Source organism: Centropristis striata, chromosome 21 (genome assembly GCF_030273125.1).
Source record: "Centropristis striata isolate RG_2023a ecotype Rhode Island chromosome 21, C.striata_1.0, whole genome shotgun sequence".
In the NCBI taxonomy this organism is placed as follows: domain Eukaryota; kingdom Metazoa; phylum Chordata; class Actinopteri; order Perciformes; family Serranidae; genus Centropristis; species Centropristis striata.
Genome location: NC_081537.1, coordinates 23,759,717 through 23,782,293, shown reverse-complemented (window position 1 = coordinate 23,782,293; position 22,577 = coordinate 23,759,717). Strand labels below are relative to the sequence as shown.

Sequence of the window (22,577 nt, the reverse complement as noted above, 5' to 3'; positions counted from 1 at the left end):
AGAACAGGATGTCCCCTCTTCTAATTAGTACTTCATTGACTAGCACAGCGTCTCTGGTTTCTTAGAATTAAGATACAACCGATGAGTCACTTCACTATGCTTGTCGAGTCTGCCGTCATTTGATTAACCTGAATGAGAGAGATATGCAACGAGGAGAGGAGGAGGAGGGGTGCAGGGCTGCAGTGTGTGGGGCTGACCAGCAGGGGGAGCAAAACTGGGCTTGCTGCTGCTGAAACAGGACACCTTTATCAGCCAAGGCCACACTGCTGGGCCCCACCTGTCCCCACAAGTGCACACAAACACTGGCTGTTATCAGGAAATTTACAGAGGATTCACAGGAGCTGTATCATCTCCCCGCAGGAAGGAACACACAGCACATGATGTGAGTGGAACATCCACTCAGTACAGCTGCAGGCAGACAGTAAGAGCACCACAATCCCCATCACTGTGGTGTGACTCTGCACGTCTGCACACGCCGTTAAAATCATCATTAATGTCATTCTGCAGGAATAAAAGGAAGCAAATGTAGCAAATTTCCAATTTATTTTCCTACAGGATATGAAAAAAGACAGAGAGAGAGAGAGAGTATAACAGGAGTGTCACAGTAGCCACTGCACAATAGGAGGATGACAGCAATCTGTACATGAAGTCCACTATTATTAACACTCAGCTGATCGAGCTGGGATTGGTGGTCCGTTTCCCCACGGCGCCGCTCCTCTTCTGGAAGCAGTCATTCTCAAAATAAAAAGTCCCTCTGGTGTTGCGTTCGGGGATTTCTTTGGGATGTCAACAGCTGAGGTCCAGAGCTAATTATATACCGAGGAAATTTGTTAGTAGGGGAAAAAATCAGAATAAAACTATTTACAAGAAAGAAAAGAGTAAAAGTTACAGCTGGTGGGGAGAGTTTCCCCAGGAGTATTCAGTATTGATAGTATTTAGTCCCCTGAAAGGCCCGTTGCATGTTACCTGTGACTACGTTAAACGCCGTGTCACTTAGAAATGATATTGGTTCTCTTCCAATAAGAAAGCAAAAAAAAAAAGGCAACAACAACTTGCAGGCCCAGCGACCCCCGGGGCTGGGCTTTGAGGTGCAGCTTGTGTCGCCCTGAACGGCTGAATCTGTAAAAACTGCCTGTGAGGTAAAGTAAAGAGGGCTCCCAGACAGTGAGTGTGACTCCAGCACCGTTTCAAAAGAACTTGACGCCCTTGCTGTCGTCCATGGTGATGAGCTCCGCTTTGCCGTCTGTCTGTAGCGCCTGCAGCGAGCGCAGCAGCATCCACTCCTCTAACCCGTGGAACTCTGAGACAAACACATCAGTTACTCTAAGAGGGTGCAACAGGAAGAATTAACTATATATACAGCAAAACAAAGTGACAGGATTTACAGGAGGAGCTTAGGAGTATAACCTTTTTGTCAGAGGATGCAACAAGAAGAGGGTTTTTTTTAATGCATTTTGGGCTATTTTGCTTCAACAAGTGGAAATAATTAATCTAAAATACACATTAAGGTGTTTATTTTACTATATTTGCATCTGTAGATTACTCCTGAAAACTTAAATTGCAAAAGAAAAAATGTCTAAATTTAAGAAATTACATTAGAAGTGTATATCTTTTAGTTGTTGTTGCAAAATGTGTGGAATTTTACAAAACTTCTAATTTTACAAATCTAAAAAGGGTTTTTTTTCCACTTCAGTATCACTTAAATACACCAAACTTTGGAGTTTATTTCTATCTGTATTTTAAAGGTTTTTACAGAGGTTCATAAATATTTATATAAATTTAAAATATTTAAAAATATATAATTTATATATAATTATATAATATATGTGTTATATTATACATCATTATAATATAGTTAAATAATGCATTTTAATAAATCATTTTATAAATCATAATTCAATTTTTTTTATAACTTTTATCAATTTTTTAAATTATATATGCATTAAAAAATACTTTAAAAATATTTAATTATGATTTATAAAAATGTGATTAATTAAAATGTATTACATAACTGTATAATAAATATATTATATAATAAATATTTTATATGGATATATATTTATGATATATAATAAATGTATAATTTTAAAAGTTAATAAAACATTGTAAAAATGATTTATGATTATGGTTTATAAAAATGTGATTTATTAAAATGTATTACATAACTATATAATTTTTTTATGGCAGTTTAACGGCATTTTCTGATTTATGGAGTGACAAAAAGATAAATCCAAAACTCTCTCTGCAAAACCTTAAATTTTGAACCTGGCTTTTATCCAATGTTCAGATTTCTGTTTGGTGTCAGTAAATGAGTACATATTAAACAAGATAATGTTCCATTTTCATTTTTTTTTTAGAAAACGTGTGATACAGGAAAAAAGTTGTCTTAATATAAGAAATCAGCATCAGGGGTTTCATTTAATGGTGATTTTTATCAGTTAAAATGTTACCATGTTCACCTGTCAGGTCTCCCTTTAAAAGTAGAAAAACTAAAGATAAAAGATGAAGTAGTGAAATGAACAAATTGTGCTGAACATGTTAAATGTTGCCTTACCTTCACCTTCTGTGTCGTCACCGTTAGACAACTCGTAAAGTGTAAACACAGAGTTGACCATCCCGTTTTTGGAAACCTGAAACGTTTGAGAACAGAACAATGATCACTCTGAGATAAAAACCAGAAATAAAAACATCAGATTTCCTCTGACAGACACAACACTTGATGAGTTCTGCAGTACACGGTTATAAATAGAGACTTTAATGAAGTGCAGCAACTACAGTTTTGATATGAAACTGACTAAAAGGGGGCTGGGTCTCCTGGTGAATCATCCATCACCGCTGGGACTGCCGGAGCATAAAAATGGTGATATTCTATGTAACAGCAGAGACAAGTTCCTCTTTACTTTGGCCTTATCTCTGAATAGACGGTTGAAGTGCATTTAATCTCTTCCTCTTCTCTCTATATCCTATGTTGTGGTTAATAGCTGTTTTGAAGCGACATTTTGAAATGTAGCAATAAAGAAAATGTGAATTAGTGAGTTTCCATCAGCTGGTTTAGAGCGAATAAACAAAGCTGCAGTAACGTACTTTGGCCAGCAGGTGGCAGTGTAATGTGTTGCTGTAGGCTAATCCGTCAGTAAACAGGAGAAGAAGAAGAGAGAAAACAACAACAAAAAGAGAGCGAATGGAGAGAAGACTTCAGGAATTAGATTCAACTTTTAATTGTTGTTTGATGTATTGTAATTAGTTTTTTTTTTTTAACCCGTTAACCTTTTTTTTGTATTTTTATCGAATTTCTGTTTATAACTTCTAACTCTTTATAACTTCTAACTATAACGGTTTTTACTTTAAGAGCTGATATCTAGCCACTCCAAGCATTGTTGAGTTATGAATGATACTGATTGATACCACTTGATAGGCAATCTAATTTATACATCTATATATACAGTCATGGGAAAAAATATTAGACCATTGTTTTCTTCAATTTCTCGTTCATTTTAATGCCTGGTACAACTAAAGGTACATTTGTTTGGACAAAAATAATGATAACAACAAAAATCGCTCATAAGAGTTTCATTTAAGAGCTGATATCTAGACATTTTTCATGGTTTTCTTGATAATGAGTTTGGTTATTATCAAGAAAACCATGGAAAATGTCTAGATATCAGTTATTTTTGTCTTTATCTTTATATTTGTCCAAACAAATGTACCTTTAGTTGTAACAGGCATTAAAATGAACAAGAAATTGAAGAAAACAAGGGGTCTAATAATATTTTCCATGACTGTATATTATATGAAAAGGTTGCACTGATTCACCAAATGTAAATTATATTTGTCCTACACTATGAGGCGGCGGTCACACCACAAATGTCACAAGTCTTTTCCATTGTTCCATTCTCAACCAATAACAAAAGACGTGCCTGATAATCTGAGACTCAGTAAAAACAATGAACAAGACGCTCTGTCAGCATTTACATTTTACTTGTTATTTACTCCTTTAGAGAACATTTTCTTCTTTCCATTTCTCCGTCATCAGCCCCACAGATGTACAATAATGTACAGTTTCCTAGACGGTACACAGCGTGTCTTTAGTGTGGTGACTCACCCACTGGTATATTAGTTTTCCCCATTCCTCCGGTCGTCTCCACATCACTAAACACCGAGACTTGTTTTTGTCCAACCATTCGAGGTTCCCTGAGGTCAGACAGCACAGTGACTCAGATGTTTATTATTGCTGAGAATAACTCACAGATAAGTATTCTTAATCTCATCACTGTGCAGACATCAAGACAGAACAAAATTTACCTTTTTTCCTCAATTCCTCAAACACAACCTGAATTGCTTCCATTGACAGTTTTCCTGCAGTTCAGTTAAGGGCAACAAACAAACATCTCATCTTGCTTTGAGTGCAGAAAACACTTTAAGGGGCTCTACATAGCATTAACTAATACAGCAATAAGCATGATTTCTACTTAAAGGTAAATTCATCTAGAACAGTTATGTATTTTTTATGTGGATTGTGCACTGATTTTTCCTCACTCTGCAATTTCCAAATAATTCCCATCAATACCAATTCATTCCCATAAATTTCCATAATTCCAATAAATTGCCATACATTGCCGATAAATTTCCATAATTCCCATAACTCCAATTAATTCCTGTACATTTCCTTAATTTCAATTAATTCCTATAAATTCCAATTAATCCCAATGAATTTCCATATTTACAGTTAATTCCCATAAATGTCCATGATTCCAATTAATTCCCATAAGTTCCAATACATTTCCATATTTCCAGTTAATTCCCATAATCCCCATAAATTCCAATTAATTCCCATACATTTCCATAATTCCAATTCATTCCCATAAGTGTTCATAATTCCAATGGAAAATTTCCAATTTCGAATATTTCCAAAATTCGCAATCTTAACTTCCTATGGAGAGTTTCTGGAAATTTTCCACCCCTTTGCAACCTTGGTCAACAGTAATATCCTGTGATAAGGTGTCATTTTAGATCCCAATAAAAGGAGGCAGCCTGTAAACTCTTAACCATCAATCCAAATAAAACTCACGCAAACATGACAGACTAGATCTACATCTCATATATGAAGCTGTACAGCGTCAGGTGGACTGTTAGGATACGTTCTATCTTCTTGTTGTTGAACACGGGGCTCTCCTGAGCCTCCATGACGTCCAGGGTGTAGAGCTTGTGGTGCCGGCAGTAGGACAGGGCCAGGGAACACCAGGCCGCCAGCTGCTTCTGTCTCGTGTCAACATTGGGCTGTAACCTGTCATCAAAGAGAAGAGAGAAAGATGAAGACTCAACTCATCTGTAAATGTACTCCTTATGGCCATTTTATGAAGGTAGCAACTGTTCTTGTCATATGCTATTCATAGTTATGGTATCAGTATTGATTCAATGATCCAGTATTATTGATGCAAAGTAAAAATTTTCATACATATCATAGCATTTAAGACACGCCTTTATTTTGAAATTCCCACTTTATATTCATCCTTTTTATTAAAAATAGATTTTTTTACATTAAAATGCAAGAAAGAGCTCAGTAATAAAAGTGTCAATTCATATTAATAATAATAAAAGGAAAAATAATAGGAAAAAAATTGTTCCTGACTGGGAAAATTCATGATATAATGTATGCCTTGGCAGCTAGTTAGAGGGGCCTGTTTCCATCTTTTTTGATTGTTTTGTGAATATTTGGACCGATGTGATTTGTGCATGTTCTTCATGACAGAATAAAAACAAACCAGAACAAACTAAATTCCCACGACTTTGTCCCAGGCGATATGACCATATATACGACCCTTTAACTGCTCCTGTCCACATATTGTTATACACTTTGGGTCTGGGATCTTAATGTTTGTACAGTCTACACATGTTTGTGGAAGGCCCTTTCCTGCATTAACATGACAATAACTCCCTTGCACAAAGACATGTACATATAGAAATGGATTTGTCAGTTTGGTATGGAAGATCTTCAACCATAATAAAAAGAATAATCATTCTAAAAAAAAAAAAAAGAACCTCAGCAGATAAAAGTAAGCACAATTATCACACATTTGCAGTGTTTAAACCCTGACCTACTGAAACTTTAACACTTATCAACAGTCTTTTGAACAGTCTGTAATCTACTGGTTTACAGTTTACATCAACCCTGCAGCACAAAACACACAGTTAAAACTCTGTATCAGCACAAAGGGAAATGACTGTGCTCCTTGAATTTCTTTGCTTTCTTTTTACAAGAATTTCAGCACTGAGGTCTTTTTGTCCGGCCGGTGTTACACCAAAATGTGTCTCCCTGAAGAATGTGACCCTATCTTGTGCAGACAACTTCAGAGTTGTGCAGAAGGAACAACCTACTCCTCCTAAACCAGGAGATGGTCACTGCTGTCAACACATCAACACTTTGGGACAGAATATGGAGTTAGTGGACGAGTAGAAGTATTGGTTGTTTCGGTCTCAGTCAACTAACATTTCTTTCGTGATTTTTTATGCTTTTCTCATCTGAAGGATTTATTTCAATGAGAACATCAAATAAGATTTGCAGTGGTGCTTTTTCATGTTTCTATATTATATGGAGAAAATCAGTTTGTAAAGATCTGACGATTCAATTAACCAGCCTAACTGATTAATGGACAACATCGAATGAGTGTTCGTTACCTAATGACTTCTTTCAGCCCGACTGGAAATGTTACACAGAGGCTGTTCACAGGACAGAGAGGACTCAACTCTCTCAACCCGAGGAAGCTCCCGTCTGACAGACTGCTGCTGCAAGCACAGTTGTCTTTGCTGCAATGTGCTGATGAAAACAGACTGAAAAAACTGATCAGCTCTGTTTTGGGAGCCAATGTGGAGTCATTAAAGGTGGAGAAGGAAGATGCTGCACAAACTGTTGTGCATCGTTTAAAACTCCCTCAAATTAGAGGTGGGACTAATCAGAAGCCCCATGGTACGACTTTATCCCAATACTTGGGAGTCACGATACGATATTATTGCGATTTTAAGCATTTTGCAAGTATTGCGATTTAACTGTTTAACTGCATTTTGTGTCCCCAAAATTAAATTAAAGCAAGAATTGTTTTGTCAAATGAGAGAAAATTCTCAGTTCTGAATTGGGGGGCAGCCGTGTATGTTAAGAGGAGACTTGTTTTCATTGAGATAGCATGACGTCAGAGGTCATGAAACATCACCATGAAACATCAAAAAATAGCCTGACTTTGCAGCGTTATTTCATCAACTTCTCGACACGATATCCTAGTGTCTATAGATTCCTTAGATCTTTGAGTTTCATATGATACCAGCATCTCCAGTGTATTCCTAAAAGTGAACCGGCTACACCTCTGGAACGGCCAAAACTGCGTGCAGTCTGTACACTAAATATCGATACTTGAATACCATGAATAGATATAATATTGCAACGCAAAATATCGCAATACTATGCTGTATCGATTTTTGCCCCCACCTCTACCTCAAATCCTCTTCATGACCAGCACAGCACTTCCTGTAAGCGACTGGTCCAGCTCAGCTGTGACAAGAATCGGTACGAGAGCTGTCACATTCCTCAACCAGTCGCTTCTACATCAGGAGAACGGGGTGGCTGGATTAGTGACGGGAATTTAAAAGATTTTATTGATACAAATGCTGTTATCAATTCTGTTTATTAGAGATGGGGAAGAAATCGATATAGCATAGTATTGCGATATTTTGCAGAGGCTGTAGCGGGCTGACTTTTAGGAATATACTGGAGACCGTGGTATCATATGAAACGAGAAGATCTAAGGAATCTATAGGGACATGCGTCAGGATATCGTGTCGGGTAGTTGTCAATGCTGCAAAGTTCAGCTTTTTTATGTTACAATCTAAAAAATTGAGAGCAGTGAGGCTTGTTGTTTGTGAAAGTTTGATAAAATTATGCAGTTGTTGTCATCCATACATGTTTGATATCAGTTCAGTTCAGTTTGACTGAATACTTTGTTGGTCAGTCTGTGGGTTTGATTCTCATTGTGGAGAAATAAAAAGACTGAAGTGAGATGAATACAATAAATAATAATAATACAAGAGAATTTTCTCTTGTTGGACAAAACAATTCTTGACTGAATTTCATTTTGTGGACACAAAATGCAGATAAACAGTTAAATCTCCATATATTGTATCAATACTCACCATATCGCAAAATGCTTAAAATCGCAATAATATCGTATCGTGACTCAAGTATCGTGATAAAATCGTATCGTGGGGCCTCTGGGGATTCACACCTCTACCGTTTATCTAACCGATTCTATTTAAATTCGCTTATTGATTGCTGTGTGGAAAACAAGTAACTCAGAGTAGATGAAATGGGAGAATATTTAAACAGTTTTCATTAATGTTTTCTTTGCCTGTGTGGTGCCATTCTGTCATTATAACACGATATTTACCCTCAGTAACAGATATCCTGCTCATCACTCCTGCTTTCATGTGGAGTGATAAATACATGGCATTCCTGGGATTTACGCCCATGTTACAGCATCGTGCTGGCCGTGTTTCCAGCCGTACTTGAAATGACTTTACATTTTACAGACTTAACGAGCAGCATTGCTGTCATCTTTCTTGTGAAATTAAATTCTTCTTCTGCACCATGAAACATTTCCAGATGCGCAGACGTAACAGTTTGACATCATGGCATCGCAGTGCGTAACTTTCTGAGAAACATGTCGACATTAATAAGAGGAAATTATATTCTCGGAGGCATGCGATTCCAATGGATTGCACGATTTGGAAATGTTTCTCATCTGGAATGAGTTCTTGATTCCCATACCTTCTCATGCTTTCCCCCACTGACTAAAGACCCTCAATCTGGACTCCTCATCCATCACTGCAGTTTAATTTTATAGTATACTTTGCATTTAAATTTTGCACCTTGTATTTACAGTAAAAATCCTTTTATGTCATCTATTCTTGGTAAGTTTTGTAAGTATTGTGTTGTTTGCACATTTTATTTGCCTTTTTGGGGGGCTTAGCTGTTGTTATGATACAATCTTTCTGCTGTTTTTTTTGTAACAGATATTAAAATATATAGCTTGTAACCATGATTGAACCTCTGAGTCCCGCCCCATTATCGTCCATAGGTTATGAAGGTTTCTGTTAGAAAAAGTGACCAAAACTTGTTGTAAAATTTTGACATTTGTGTCAGAATCTCTTCATTTTAGATGCCACCAACATAAAGCGTTTGCACTAACCAGATCCTGTTAAAAAACATTGAATTCTGCTCCTCTGAGACACTGTGAAGACATGATTGATTCTGCTGAGACCAACGGTCACATATAATATTCACTGAAAATCTGTTTACACAGAGCAGAGAGGAGAGGACAGGAGAGGCCGTTTACACAGAGCTGAGAGGAGGGGACAGGAGAGGAGAAAAGAGGATGGAAAGATGACAATAGCTCAAATGTATGGCATGTGGCATATTTTTTTCCAATATTCATGACTCTTGTGGGCACTTGGAAAAGTTGTATATACAAATTTAATTTGATTCAATAATTTAACAGAAAAAAAATCACATTTTTTCTATTATTTAACATTTTATTGGATTTTTTTATGATTTATGTCATTGTTACTGTGTTATACTGCAGAAAAAATATTTTTGAGTTGTTCCCAGTTCGAGCCATGATTGTGCTGATTCCATAGAGCTGCAGGATTTATAGATTTATATATATTGCAGTGAAATACAAGTACACAGAGAGGAAAAACGCCCTGAAACGGCTCGTTTGGGTTCAGAGGGTTAAAACATTTACACTTGTATTATTCATCTGTAAAAACAAACCAGGTCTGAGGATTGCATGGGTAACAAAATCGTCCGTAACACTGTTTATTAGCTGGTGAGCTTGTTAGTGTTAAATTAGTGTTTTGGTAGCTGAAGTTGAGGCAGTGTTGCTATCAAAACAGCTAGCTGGAGCTAACAGCTAATCATCTCTAAACACGCACACACAACATAAATCTACCACATGTTGGGGTTTACAAATATTCGCATTAATTCGAGCCTTTATGACTCAACAAGTGGAGCTGTTTCACAAACTTTAGAAAGCTAGAAGTTAAAAAATAAACCCACTTCCCTAGCGGTGTCTCGGTTAGCCAGGTAGCCGGTGCGGCTAACATTGGCTCGTAAAATCAAGCCGCTCCGACTCAACGACTAATAAACAACAGAGTGTGACACGCTGAGTGGAAACATGTTCAAACCGTGTTTCAGAAAAAGTTGACTTACGTGAAAAACGGAGGGAAGTTATATTGCCAGGGCCACTCAAAACTCATTGCAGTTGATGCGGTGTTCACAGCTGACAGCTTCCGGTCCCTCTCTCAAATGGTTCCGACCAACAAAATGTACCAAAATAAAAGCAACACACGAGTCTGCAAGAATTTGTATTTTTATCCCATCAACAAATTCATGGCAAGGTTTTAGGTTTTTAGTTTGTGTGAAATCCAAAAGAAATGTGAATCACAGTGTGTTTCCATCGTCAATGTTGGAGTTATGTGAATATTTTCTGTATGGAGTTTATAATTAAAACAACCACATAAATAAGAAGACACAAATATTAACTATCCTATTTTGTTAAATAGCTAAATGGCTCTAATACGTCTCAAATGTTAAAATATGTGATTTTCCAATGTAGTCTGGTGGTTCTAACAACTCTTTTAAAGTTAAACCTTAAAAATAAGACAAACATAGTTACACATATACTCAAATTGTTCATTTAGTGTATCACTTTTTGTATCACTACGCTTCTAATACACAAGGTCGTTTTTGACCCATCTGTGTAAACTTGATGTCTTGTTTTTAAAGTATATTAAAAAAATATATGAAACAACAAAATATATTTTATTTTATTTCATTTTACTAAATTTGCCCAATGTGGGATGAATAAAGTCAACTTTTATCTTATCTTATCGTATGATTAATAGTTTTTGACTAATCATTCAAATGGCTGGAAGTATCTGTTCAGTTTTTATTCTATTAAATCAAAAAACAGAAAGTTCAGAGGATTGTCAACAAAGGGGATGTTGTTTAGAACTTGTCTGAAGATTATGAACAATAAGAAACTTTAGTTGTTTACATATTTATATTTTACAAAAAACATTTTATAAAGCATACAAATACATATAGATTCATAAATTGTGTATATATTTCGAAATAAATGTAAATTGTACATTTTTACAAAATTTAAATCATTGAATTATTATAATTATAATAAAATATTTAAAAAATATATCTTAAACAATGAATAAATTATGTAACATAAGATATATTAGAAGTTTTTATAAATTTTATTCATTTATATTAATTTTTAATGGGGAAAAAAGAACAGGTTTTAAAAAGCCACAAAATAAAAGTAATAATAAAAATAATAAACAATAATGATAATAATAATAATAACATAATAATTATTATTATTATTATGAAAAGTGTGTGGGTGTAAAAAAAAACTGAGGACAATAAAATATTTGACAGAAATAAATACACAGCTGTATTTTATTTTTTAACAAAGTTATTTTATTATGGAATAACTTGTGCATTTTCAACAACTTTCAGCATAAATATGCCATCTATTTCTATTTACAGGTCATAAATCTCTATAATCCACTTTTTTCTGTTTCCTGGTCCGACTGAGTGTACTTTAAAAAAAAAAGGCATCACTAGTTTATAATTTCTATGTTGTTATTACACAGTTTCTTCAAGTACAGCACGATTGAAAAAATGGCATTTTTATTCAGTGGAAAATAATCTAAACGTTGCACAAGTATTCTATGTCACAGCGAGATGTTGGTATTAATATTTCTTTTTTATACATTTCTATATTACAATAAAATTCATGGGTAAAAATGACACAATATTAGAATACAATCTCAGTTATTATTGCCATACATGATAATCTCAAATTCAGAACAATATTTAAAATGACATTAAAACTTTTCTAAAAATAAAGATGGAAGCAAATCGTTGATCGTTTCTTCAGGAGAGCGTTAATGCTGCAAATCCATCCAGGTTCGACTTATTTTCACTGCGGTTTAGACAATAAACAATTCATCTCACAAGTAACTTCCTGGAGAACAGCTCAGAAACTTTAAACCGTTTTAAATCCTACAATACTGCCACAGATAATTCTAACAGTGTCGGCCTCCTATTGAGTCAATCTGGACAAACTGTGGTTAAACATGCTGCAAAGACCATTTTGAAGATCCCTTTTATCTAATTTTTTTGTGATTAAACGTCAAATATTCTGAGCAAAGAAAACTTGAAGAGCCCTTTAACTTATTTTACAGCAAGAGTTTCCTGTTCGATGTTGCACTGAAGCTGAAAAAAAAAAAAAAAATCTAGCACTTCAACAGCACATTTGAGCCGTGTTGTCCAGGTCTGCAGGGAGGCTCACGGCTGCTTTAGCTGGAGAAGAACAAGCGTTCGTACTCATTCAGGATGAACTCTACGATCTGGTTCTGGAAGACCATGTGCATGGTGATGTTGGCCGACTCCGTCTCCGGCCGCAGCAGCGTCGGCCCGAAGACGATCGCCACGTTCTGAACCGTCATTCGGTTATCCTCCCCGAACTGAATTACCCTGAGAGACAAATTCATTATAATTAAATTAATTTTACACATATATATATATATATATATATATATATATATATATTTTTTTTTTTTTTTACATTCTGAACCAATAAGATAATTTTCTTAACAATTCCGAAAAACAGATTTATTTCTCATAAAAATTTTGAGAAAAAAATTCATGCATTTTTTTTATTCTTATTATTAGCAGAATTTTCATGAAAAAATAATCTGCTCTTTTTTTTTTTTTTTTTTTTTTTTTTTTTTTTTTTAAATCAATAGGATCACCACTGACTTTTTTGTTTTTAATTAATGGTATAAATCAGAAAAACAAAAGTGGAATTTTTTTTTCCAGCAAGATATAGATCTAATTAATTCAGGAAAAACAGATTTATTTGGCATAAAATTCAGCTTTTTAAAAGAAATTAAAGAATTAACTGTCTCAAAATTCTGAGGAAAAGTTTAATAGCGACAAAAGCCTTTTTTTAATTATTGAGGTAATTCTCATATCAGTTCACAAAAACTAGAGCAGAATTTTCAAGCAAAAAGCTTTTCCCGATTTTCTTTTTTGAAATTTATTCAGAAAAACCCCCAGAAATTTCAAGCAAAATTTGGCTTCATATTTTCTAAATTAATTAGTCAAATTATCAGATTTATTAGTATTGAGATAATTATGTCAGTATTTTGAGAAAAAAAAAATCCATTTTATTTTTCAATAAATGAAGCAATTATTGGCAGAAAAAATAATCTGCTCTTGTTTTTTTGGGTCACAAGATTTTTTTTTCCATTCATAAAAAAAAAGAGTGTAGTATTGAGTAAAAAATCATGGAAAAAATTGTTTGTTGTTAGTTTTTTTTTCAGAATTAATGAGGCAATTATTAGCAGAATTTTAAAAAAAGAATAATCTGCTCTTATTTGTTTTGTTTTTTTGGATCAATAGGTTCAATATCTGACTCTTTTTTTAATTAATGGGATGACTCAGAAAAGATTTTTTTTGCCCCCATAAGATATTTATCTAATTAATTCAGAGAAAACATCTTCTTTTAGGTGAAAGTATTAAGTTTCTGTATCTGTCAGCTGAGATGAGATCTAATTCTGACTCAACTTTTATTAATCTGTGCAAAAGGATAGAACTAAAAATGATTTTCCAAACAAAATACCTGCGTAAATGCCCAAAAAGCAGTTTCATGGTATCGTGGTTTGAAGGAGGAAGTGTGTTGACCAGCTCGTACATGCACGACAGTTTTGTGTTGTAATCAGGAATTCCTGGGGAAAAAAATAAAACAGAGCAGAAGAAAAATATAACACGCATCTACCAATTACCAACTGCATCATTGACTTTCATTCAAATACTTTTTGCATTTAGACCAGGGATGGGCAACTGGAGGCTCGGAGGCCACATACGGCCCGCACCCTCACTTTAGTGGCCCTCAGTACAACTACATGCATTTGAGCATGAAATCTTAAAAGTGCAGTGTAGAAATGCACAAAATTACTTCTTGCAATTAATGTTGGTCTGCTGTTGTTGCACTGAAAAAAAAGAAATCACAGTAAGTAAGTAAGTTTTTTTTTATTTGCTTCAAACCTTTTGTACTCCTATTTATACTGTTATACATGCATTTGAGCATGAAATATGTTAAGTTACTACATGTTAAGTTCATCACCTGTGGTAGTGTCGAGGAAAAACTGTGGCCCCCTCCAGCATTTAAGTTGCCCATCCCTGATTTAGACCAAACAGACTAAATGTTTCTTTTCATAACAGGTGATGTATTTGCTGTCCTGCTTACTGATGGCGGAGATGAACTTATTAAAGTGGCTGAAGGGGAAAAGCGGCTCGGGAAGCTCTCGGAAAAACAGCTTGAGCGCTCCGGTGATGACGTGGACGTCCTCCCACTGTCCGTCCTCCAGGTCCAGCTCCTCTGTGTAACACAACAGGTGCAGAGCGCGTTAGAGTCCAGCAGGAGGCGCCGCTGCCTGCAGTCAGACACTGACTTATCAAGTTAAACACACTTATTGTTGTAAACTTTACCGTGGTCGGCCTTGAAGCGAAGTTTCTGGATGACAGCGAGGTTCCCGCTCACTCTGTAGAGTCCATCAATGTCTAAACCTGCAGATAAACACATCAGGAGGTCAGTTTTCACACTCCACACCCTAAAAATACTTTAAAATGTTTCAGGAAGCAACACAAAGTGCAGCTTTACCTCTCTTCTCCACCGCTTTGATGCATTTCTCCACAAAACTAGGAACTGTGGTCCTCTCCTGAGTACACAGAGTGGCCAGAGGGCAGCCAAACACATTGTCTGCAGAGAGGGACATCAGTTAATTAATATTATTATTTGAAGTTATAATCATAGTAGTAGTAGTTTAAATAGCAGGAGTAAAGGTAGTAGTTATATTAATAGTATTAGACACAAAATATTTAATATGAGTCAGGAGGGCCTTTTCCTCCTTTATATCCGTCTTAAAAATAGAATTTTAAAAGTCATTTTAATTATTTTAATGTTTTTTATTCTACATATTTTACTTTTACTCATATGCAGCCCCTTTGCTTAGTGTTGTAGAACTTCAAAACTGTTTATTGTAACTTTGTTTTGAAAAGTGATTTATAAATATATTTTTTATTATCATTATTATTATAACTATTTTATATAGTTAATTTGAGAAAATGTAGTTATGTAAAAAAAAAATATATATATAAATTTTAATTTATTTTTTAGGATTTATCTACCTTTTCCCTTTAGGTTATTACTTTATTTATTACTATTTACTTTATTACTTAATTATCGTCTTTTTTCCCCTTTTAAAAAATAAAATAAAAATAAAATTTTACAAAATGAAAAAACTAAAAAAAATATGAATATTGAGTCGTAGATTAAGTAAATAAACTGTAAAGAAAATATACATATTTCAAAAATCAATAGCAAAGAAAAATAAATGTTAAATATAAATAAAAAAAAAAATAATAATAATAATCTTACAACACATTGCATTGATGGGAAAAAATGCAAAAAATATTTGTAAATCAGTCTTCATAAAAGTGAAGTTCATAAATGTGTTGGTGAGAAAAGTAATGTGTTGCTTGTAATTTTTATTACACCATAAACTACGAGTTGAGATCAGTATTCTATCACATCTCACCGGAGTCCTGCTGTTACAGTTGTCATGTACATTTTATTACAGTCTGTACTGTGTGTATAATACCAGCATGTTCTTCAGTTATTATTGTGGGGTTTTCTTTCACATTTATGTTCTATTTATGTTCTTTCTGCAGATCAAATGTCCTCCTGTGGGCTGATAAAGATCTGAACTGACATTAACTGTGCAATGGAAAAATGCAAAGCAGCTTGTGATGAATATAAACACAAACAAAGTCAAAAGTGTTCAGAGTCGAGTCGAGTGAATCTCACATCAGCTGCTATTCAAATGAGCCTCAGCAGGAAGATAAGAGCAGTGTGTTGTTATGAGCAGCCGCATAGGCTGTAATTCATTCTCCCCTCTGACATTAAATTATGAATGTAAGAGGTAATATTCTGTATGTGAGAGGTAAAATTGTGTAAAATTGTGTATGTGAAAGGTAAAATTGTGTATGAGGTTAAAATTGTGTAAAATTGTGTATGTGAAGAGTTAAATTGTGTAAAATGATGTATGTGAGAGGTAAAATTGTGTATGAGAGGTTCAAATTATGTAAAATTGTGTATGTGAAGGGTTAAATTTGATAAAATTGTGGATGTGAGAGGTTAAAATTATGTAAAATTTTGTATGTGAGAGGTAAAATTGTATACAATTGTGTATGTGAAGGGTTAAATTGTGTAAAATTGTGTATGTGAAAGGTTAAATTGTGTAAAATGATGTATGTGAGAGGTAAAATTGTGTATGAGAGGTTCAAATTATGTAAAATTGTGTATGTGAAGGGTTAAATTTGATAAAATTGTGGATGTGAGAGGTAAAACAGTGTGTGGGAGAGGTCTTTTTTGTGTATGCGAGAGGAAAAATTGTTTAAAGTTGTGAATGTGAGAGGTATTTTTGTGTATGTGAGAGGGAGGAATGAGTTGTGGCCCATTGAGCCCCTGGTAGTTTGTGGTGTTTACCTCTGATGTAGCCTTTCTCCTTCACAGACTGCAGCGTGGGACGCTTCATGAGGAACTTCATCAGCTTCGTCCGAACCCTCTTCTGATCCGCGTCTCCTGCGTTGCTCGACGAGTGCGTCACACTTGGCCTGGAGGCTACAAACACATTATGTTGCATGTTTATATAAGTGCAGCTCTCAGTGGGGTCTGACATAATTAACTAAAATGTTTTGCAACTTACATCTCCGCTTGTCGATGTTGCCTCCCGCCTTCTCGTCTCGCTCCGTGGTGGCGATCTTCTCGTACAAGTCGCTGTCCTCGTCCTCTGAGTGATGGTCCTGGTACTCCTGAAGGACAAACACACACAGTGAGATCATCAAACAGCAGTAAACTGCAGTAAAAGTACTAATACCACGCTGCAGAATTACTCCACTACAAGTAAAAGTCCTGCATTCAAGACTTACTGAAGTAAAAATACAAAAGTATCAGCATCAAAATCAGCATCAAAGTACCACATATTCCATATATATTATTGTATTATTAGTATGATGCATTTATGTAAGCAGCATTTTATTTTTGAAAGATTGGATTCATTTTACTACTTGATATATTGTTAGGAAATGTCTAATCACTTTAAATTGATCATGTTTTTATTGTTAAATCTCTACCTGAAAGGTAACTGAAGCTGTCAGCTAAATGAAGTGGAGTAGAGGTATAAAGTTACATAAATTGGAAATATTCAAGTACAAGTAGCTCAAAATTGTACTTATGTAGAGCACTCAATGATAATCATATTTTTTTAACTAAATTTAGCAAAAAAAAAATCTTCTTTTTAAGGTATTTTTGTCTGTAATTTAGTCCTTAAAGTGTATTTTTGTTAAAATAATAAAAGTTGTTTGTGTGTTTTGTTTGTTTTAAATGCAAATCAACTTATTTTTAGTATTTTCTAATAATAAAATGTCATTATTATTATTATTATAATAATAATAATTATTATTATACACTGGATCAGAGATAAAATATTCCAACATTAACTTTAAGTAATGAGACAGAAATGACTCGATGAACTGTAGATTATTTTTTGTAGTTTAATGTTATAATAATGTATAATAATGAAAACTCACCAGCTGTCTGATGGTGTCCACTAAGACTTTGTGCCAGTCTGTGATGATGCTTTCTGTGTCGTACTGGATCAGGAACTCCACGCCGTTCTTTCCTTTTAACTGCAGAGAGAGAAAACAAGATATTGATGAAGCAATAACTATACGAATCGATCAAATCATAATATCAGTCAACAGGGCTAACTGGAACTAAACATTTCTACATATTTATTGATACATTTCAAACCAAAACTTTTCAGGGAACAGCTGGCAGAGCGCCAGAATCACTGTTAAATTTAAAATAAAACATAAATAAAAATCCTTTAAAATGCTGCAAAAAAATAAAATAAATAAATACAAAAAATAATATTATTATAAATTATATTTTATAATAAAACATGAGTAGAAAGCAAAAATATAATAATAATAATATTACTAGCATTAATAATAATACTAATAATAATTTTATATATATATATATATATATATATATATATATATATATATATATATATACATTTTAATCCCTTTATCTTCCCCCAGCAGCAATAATAAACCTAAAAACATCATAAATAATAGTAAAACACAGACAGGAAACATTTTACTGGACAAATCATATTTTTCCTTTTCATACTTTACTATACTTTAGTATATTTCACGTTAAGTTAAGGTTTTGTCTCAAGACTTTTACTTAGTGGAGTATTTTCTGTGTGGAATTAGTACTTTTACTGCAGTAAAAGATCTGAATACTTCTGAACACTAACACCAATGGATACAAATACATGAAAAGTAGAAAAACTCTGCAGGGAATCAGTCATTTAAACAGAGGTAAAAATAGAAGCACACGTGTTGTTTGCTCAAGATAAAAACTGGCACACATTATTTTTATCATGTTCCACACACACCTCTAAGACATTCTTCTTGCTGGATTTGTCCTTGGAGGCCCAGCCAATCGTGGCTCCCCGCAGGTCCACCGTCACCTCCGGGACGATCTGATTGGTCTTGTTCTGCACGGAGGCAACAAAAAAACAACAAATCCAGCTGTTTACGAAACTGACGGCGCTGCATTCCAAGAAACAAAAGCTGCGACTGTCCCTGTCAGCGTGTGACCCGAGGGCTTGTCTGAGCTGTCACTGCTCATAAAGGTGACACATCAGCTGCATCACGCTGCAGATTCAGGTTTCATTCAGCTGCTAAAGATGATACCTCAGTGCAGACTTCAACAAGGTAATTTACTGCAACTTACAGGCAAAAAAGGCAGAACATTTAGTGGTTATTCCTGTCTATAACGTCCCACCTCGTCACAGCCCATCACTGAAATGTACAGAATGCAACACGAGCAGCATTCAGCTGTCAGAGCTTCTTATTAATGCAGCATGAGCACTTTCCTCCACACAAACACGCAAACCCTCCTGTTGTTAAGGCTCAAAGATCGTACCGAGGCTCCCGTCGCTGCAGACTTCGGGTCTTTGTGGAACGTCAGCACTCCTCCATGCAGGACCGTCCACGTCTGGGCCCAGTTTTTCCTAAAAATAAGGAGGAAATAATAACCATCAGCAGAGGTGGGACCAAGTCATTGTTTTGCAAGTCACAAGAAATTCCCAAATCAAGACCTACAAGTTTCAAGTCAAGTCCCAAGTCCTACAGTTTGAGTTTCAAGTCCTTTTAACAACAAAGGAATACATTTACCAGGACCATGTATGCTTTTAAAATCTGTATTTATCTATAAAAAAACGTTTTTTTGCAAGAACATTCTTCAAAACACATTTGAAAAAGTGCATAGCAAGCATTTTGCATTAAACTAGTTCCACACCAGTTTCTGTCCCTTCTGTCTCATCTCATATCGTCTATGTGTGTTTTTCTCTCACTAATTTAGCAATGCTGCTCGCAAACTTACTTAGCCGAGAAGCTAGCGTTAGCATTCATTCAAAACTTACCCTTCTTTGTGCAACTTCAAATGTTGCATGTTTTGCATGCTGCAATTAGTTTTTTGTTGACCACTTCGTAGTTTTTATATGCGAACAAACTATCTTTGGATCATTTTTGCCAACTGGCACCGTTTTTTGACAGTTCTTTTTCATTGATTGTCCTGCAATTTGATTGGATGGATGCTGTCGGATCAAAATAACGTGGGTGGAATTTGATTGAATGTTGTGCCGACAGCACACGTTAGACACACACAGACACACACACACACATTTACACAAAGAGAGATAGAGCGCTCCTTAGTAACAGACTTTTTAATCTTTGGGTTTTGGGGAAAGTAGCAACTCTTTTTAAGTCAAAAGGCTCAAGTCCGAGTGAAGTCACAAGTTATAAGTCCAAGTTGAGTTGCTAGTCTCTTTACATTTTGTCAAGTTGAGTCAAGAGTCATCAAATTCATGACTCGAGTCTGACTCGAGTCCAAGTCATGTGACTCGAGTCCACACCTCTGACCATCAGTGACACAAAAAGAGCCAGAAGTTGCTGTGAGGAGACGACACAAGACTCCAAACACCCGGAGACAGAAACCGGAGCTCACCTCACTTTCTTGCCGTTCTCACACACTTTTGTTTTGTTAAGGATTCCAGCTTTCTCCAAGTTTTGCACCTGAGAATGCAAAAAGACCACAACATGTTAGCCCTCTTTAGATCATACTTGTAGTTATGTAAAAGTCAAGTTATGTGATGATATGAGGGAAGCACAAACTGTATGAATAAAGCCATGCATGCAGACAAACTTATGTTACAATCTGTGCACAGTGATGAACTCCTTAAATGCAGAATATCCTGCAGAGGCAAATATTTGATGATCCATCTGTGTTTAGAGTCGTGGTGGAGCTTAAAATATTCAGTTTTTATATTTTGATGATCTGATAAACACTATTTATTCTGTTCTGTTTATACACAATGTATAAGGCTGATGTTATTATATATTTTGGACTTGCATTATCTGTCTTAAAATGTTTAATGACTTCCTCCTCCTCGTCACTCAGCCGAGATCTCGTTCTCTCCGAACAGAAACATAAAAGTTCCACCAAAATGTAGTTTCAAACAGGAGTAAATACAGAATTTGTTGGGGACTTTTTAGACGAAGATTTGGTGCTTTAGTGAATTGGTTCCCAACTTTTGAATTATTATTTAAAATATAAAGTCCGGTTTAGGGCACAGTGAAGACCTCCACTGCCTTTTGCAACTATTTTTTAGTATTTCTATTATATCCTATTCATTTCTTTTCTATTCTTGTTAATTTAACGAGCTCCAGAGAACTGTGCGGGAGAGAAACTTCATCTTGATTCGTCTTGCATTTATGAAAAAAAATAACAATAAAGAATCTTTGAAGAGCTGTTTGCTTTGACACTTCATCCTTTATTTAAAAAGGATATTCAGGAAAGTAACCATTCAAAGGGCAAACAGAAGAGCTGGTCAGCGTCTGAGTGAAGAAAAGTTTTCCAAGAAAGACGTATTGAAGGAAATAAATAAGACAGAGAAGTGTATTAAAAGTTCCTTAGAAAAACAGGAAGTCTCATCTCTGATGCAATATTCAGAGAAATAATCTGCTCAAAATGCATCCAAACTTCCTGCAGCTGTTCAGTTTATCAGGTCTTCTGTGTATTGTTTTTGTTATGCATTGAATATAATATGAAGTAATATATATGCCACTTAACTAGAGGTCTTCAGTTTATTCAGTGGTGGAAAAAGGCTGAGAATCTCTAATGAATATTTAGAGCAGAAGGACATTAACATTTTTTGTTTACTACATAATCCCGTATGTGTTATTTCATAGTTTTGATGTCTTTAAAATTAATCTAAAATATAATAAAAATAAAGAAAACCCATTGAATGAGAAGGTGTGTCCAGACTTTTGCCTGGTACTGGTCATGCTTGATTCTGAATTTGATGCATTCTTACTTTTATGTACATTTATAAGTCAAAATATGCAGTTTTTCAGGCGTGCAGGTTGGTTGCAACATGCATCCCAGCGGTGGAAACCCATGCAGGGGATGAAAAATGTCTATCAGGGTGCAACAGACTCCATGAGTGATCTAAGGTCACCTCCGGCCCGCCATAGATAGACGCTGCTATCTATGAGAGGAGCTCAGGTGAACTAACAACCCACGTTATAGCGCAGCCACCTGGAGGTCAGATAGTACGGGTTCCTCCAGGCTCTGAAGCCAAAAGCCTTCAGAGAGAGACAGGACAGCCTTTAGATATACGGAGAGGAGACGAGTGTCAGCAGACGGGACAGAAGAGGACACACTCACGTTGTGCTGCGTCTCCGGAGAGTTCCCTGTGCTGCTGCTGTCGCTGCTGTAGTCCGACGTGTTCCTCCGGTGAGTCGGGAAGAACCTCTGCACAACAGAACAACAGTTTATTAGAATATTAGAATAAAATCACCAGATACGATTAATAGTTATCGTACAATGTGTGATCAGACTCTTCAGTAGCTGTGATTGTGGGGAAAAAAAGCTCTTAATTCTGGCGTAAATTTCGAGAAAAAAGGTTGTTTCGATATTTTTCAGTTCAAGAGATAATAATTAGATTATATGAAGCTGTCAAATAATCTATATCCTTAGTGGGTGTTACTTAATTTACTTGTTTGGTGTTTTTTTCAAGAATATTATTATTATTATACATTTTTATGTATTTATCTTACATTTTTGATAGTATTTTAATTTATTTTTTATTATTATTTTCCTTGTCAAGAAACTATAAATGCATACTTAACTTACATTGTCTTAGATTGAGTCATCTATTAATCATTATTATTATTGTTGTTTATTTATCTATATATTTGTTTTCGCTTTCTGGGGTGGGGATTCTGTTCTGAGTGTTCCTGT

General features: G+C 35.1%; 2 protein-coding genes across 4 annotated transcripts in view; both read right to left on the bottom strand.

Moving 5' to 3' along the window:
* Nucleotides 1–526: 526 nt before the first annotated feature.
* vps25 (vacuolar protein sorting 25 homolog) lies at nucleotides 527–10,398 on the bottom strand. Its single transcript, XM_059324779.1, has 6 exons — nucleotides 10,256–10,398; nucleotides 5,139–5,284; nucleotides 4,303–4,356; nucleotides 4,103–4,191; nucleotides 2,555–2,630; nucleotides 527–1,300 (listed from the first exon to the last, which is right to left on the bottom strand). The coding sequence occupies exons 1-6, from the start codon at nucleotides 10,300–10,302 to the stop codon at nucleotides 1,188–1,190; spliced, it is 525 nt and encodes a 174-aa protein (XP_059180762.1). The 5' UTR covers nucleotides 10,303–10,398; the 3' UTR covers nucleotides 527–1,187.
* A 1,271-nt stretch (nucleotides 10,399–11,669) lies between these two features.
* Nucleotides 11,670–22,577, bottom strand: part of arhgap27 (Rho GTPase activating protein 27) — a 43,119-nt gene continuing 32,211 nt past the window's right edge. For 2 of the 3 annotated variants that reach the window (XM_059324964.1, XM_059324966.1), the window contains exons 6-18: nucleotides 22,002–22,088; nucleotides 21,857–21,919; nucleotides 20,280–20,347; nucleotides 19,197–19,284; nucleotides 18,664–18,765; nucleotides 17,783–17,881; nucleotides 16,900–17,005; nucleotides 16,680–16,814; nucleotides 14,793–14,891; nucleotides 14,621–14,698; nucleotides 14,379–14,510; nucleotides 13,752–13,857; nucleotides 11,670–12,601 (exon numbers count right to left, since the gene is read on the bottom strand). In XM_059324964.1, the coding sequence (XP_059180947.1) occupies nucleotides 12,424–12,601; nucleotides 13,752–13,857; nucleotides 14,379–14,510; nucleotides 14,621–14,698; nucleotides 14,793–14,891; nucleotides 16,680–16,814; nucleotides 16,900–17,005; nucleotides 17,783–17,881; nucleotides 18,664–18,765; nucleotides 19,197–19,284; nucleotides 20,280–20,347; nucleotides 21,857–21,919; nucleotides 22,002–22,088 (1,341 nt within the window). In that variant the 3' untranslated portion in view covers nucleotides 11,670–12,423. The remainder of the gene's footprint in view (nucleotides 12,602–13,751; nucleotides 13,858–14,378; nucleotides 14,511–14,620; nucleotides 14,699–14,792; nucleotides 14,892–16,679; nucleotides 16,815–16,899; nucleotides 17,006–17,782; nucleotides 17,882–18,663; nucleotides 18,766–19,196; nucleotides 19,285–20,279; nucleotides 20,348–21,856; nucleotides 21,920–22,001; nucleotides 22,089–22,577) is intronic. The other variant, XM_059324965.1, reaches the window with a different exon arrangement.

Excerpts from the sequence above, each read along its gene's own strand:
- vps25 (XM_059324779.1), bottom strand. The coding sequence starts at position 10,302 with ATGAGTTTTGAGTGGCCCTGGCAATATAACTTCCCTCCGTTTTTCAC. Across the intron at positions 5,285-10,255 it reads AACTTCCCTCCGTTTTTCAC|GTTACAGCCCAATGTTGACA; the intron begins GTAAGTCAACTT and ends CTTTGATGACAG. Across the intron at positions 1,301-2,554 it reads TGACGACACAGAAGGTGAAG|AGTTCCACGGGTTAGAGGAG; the intron begins GTAAGGCAACAT and ends TGTTTGTCTCAG.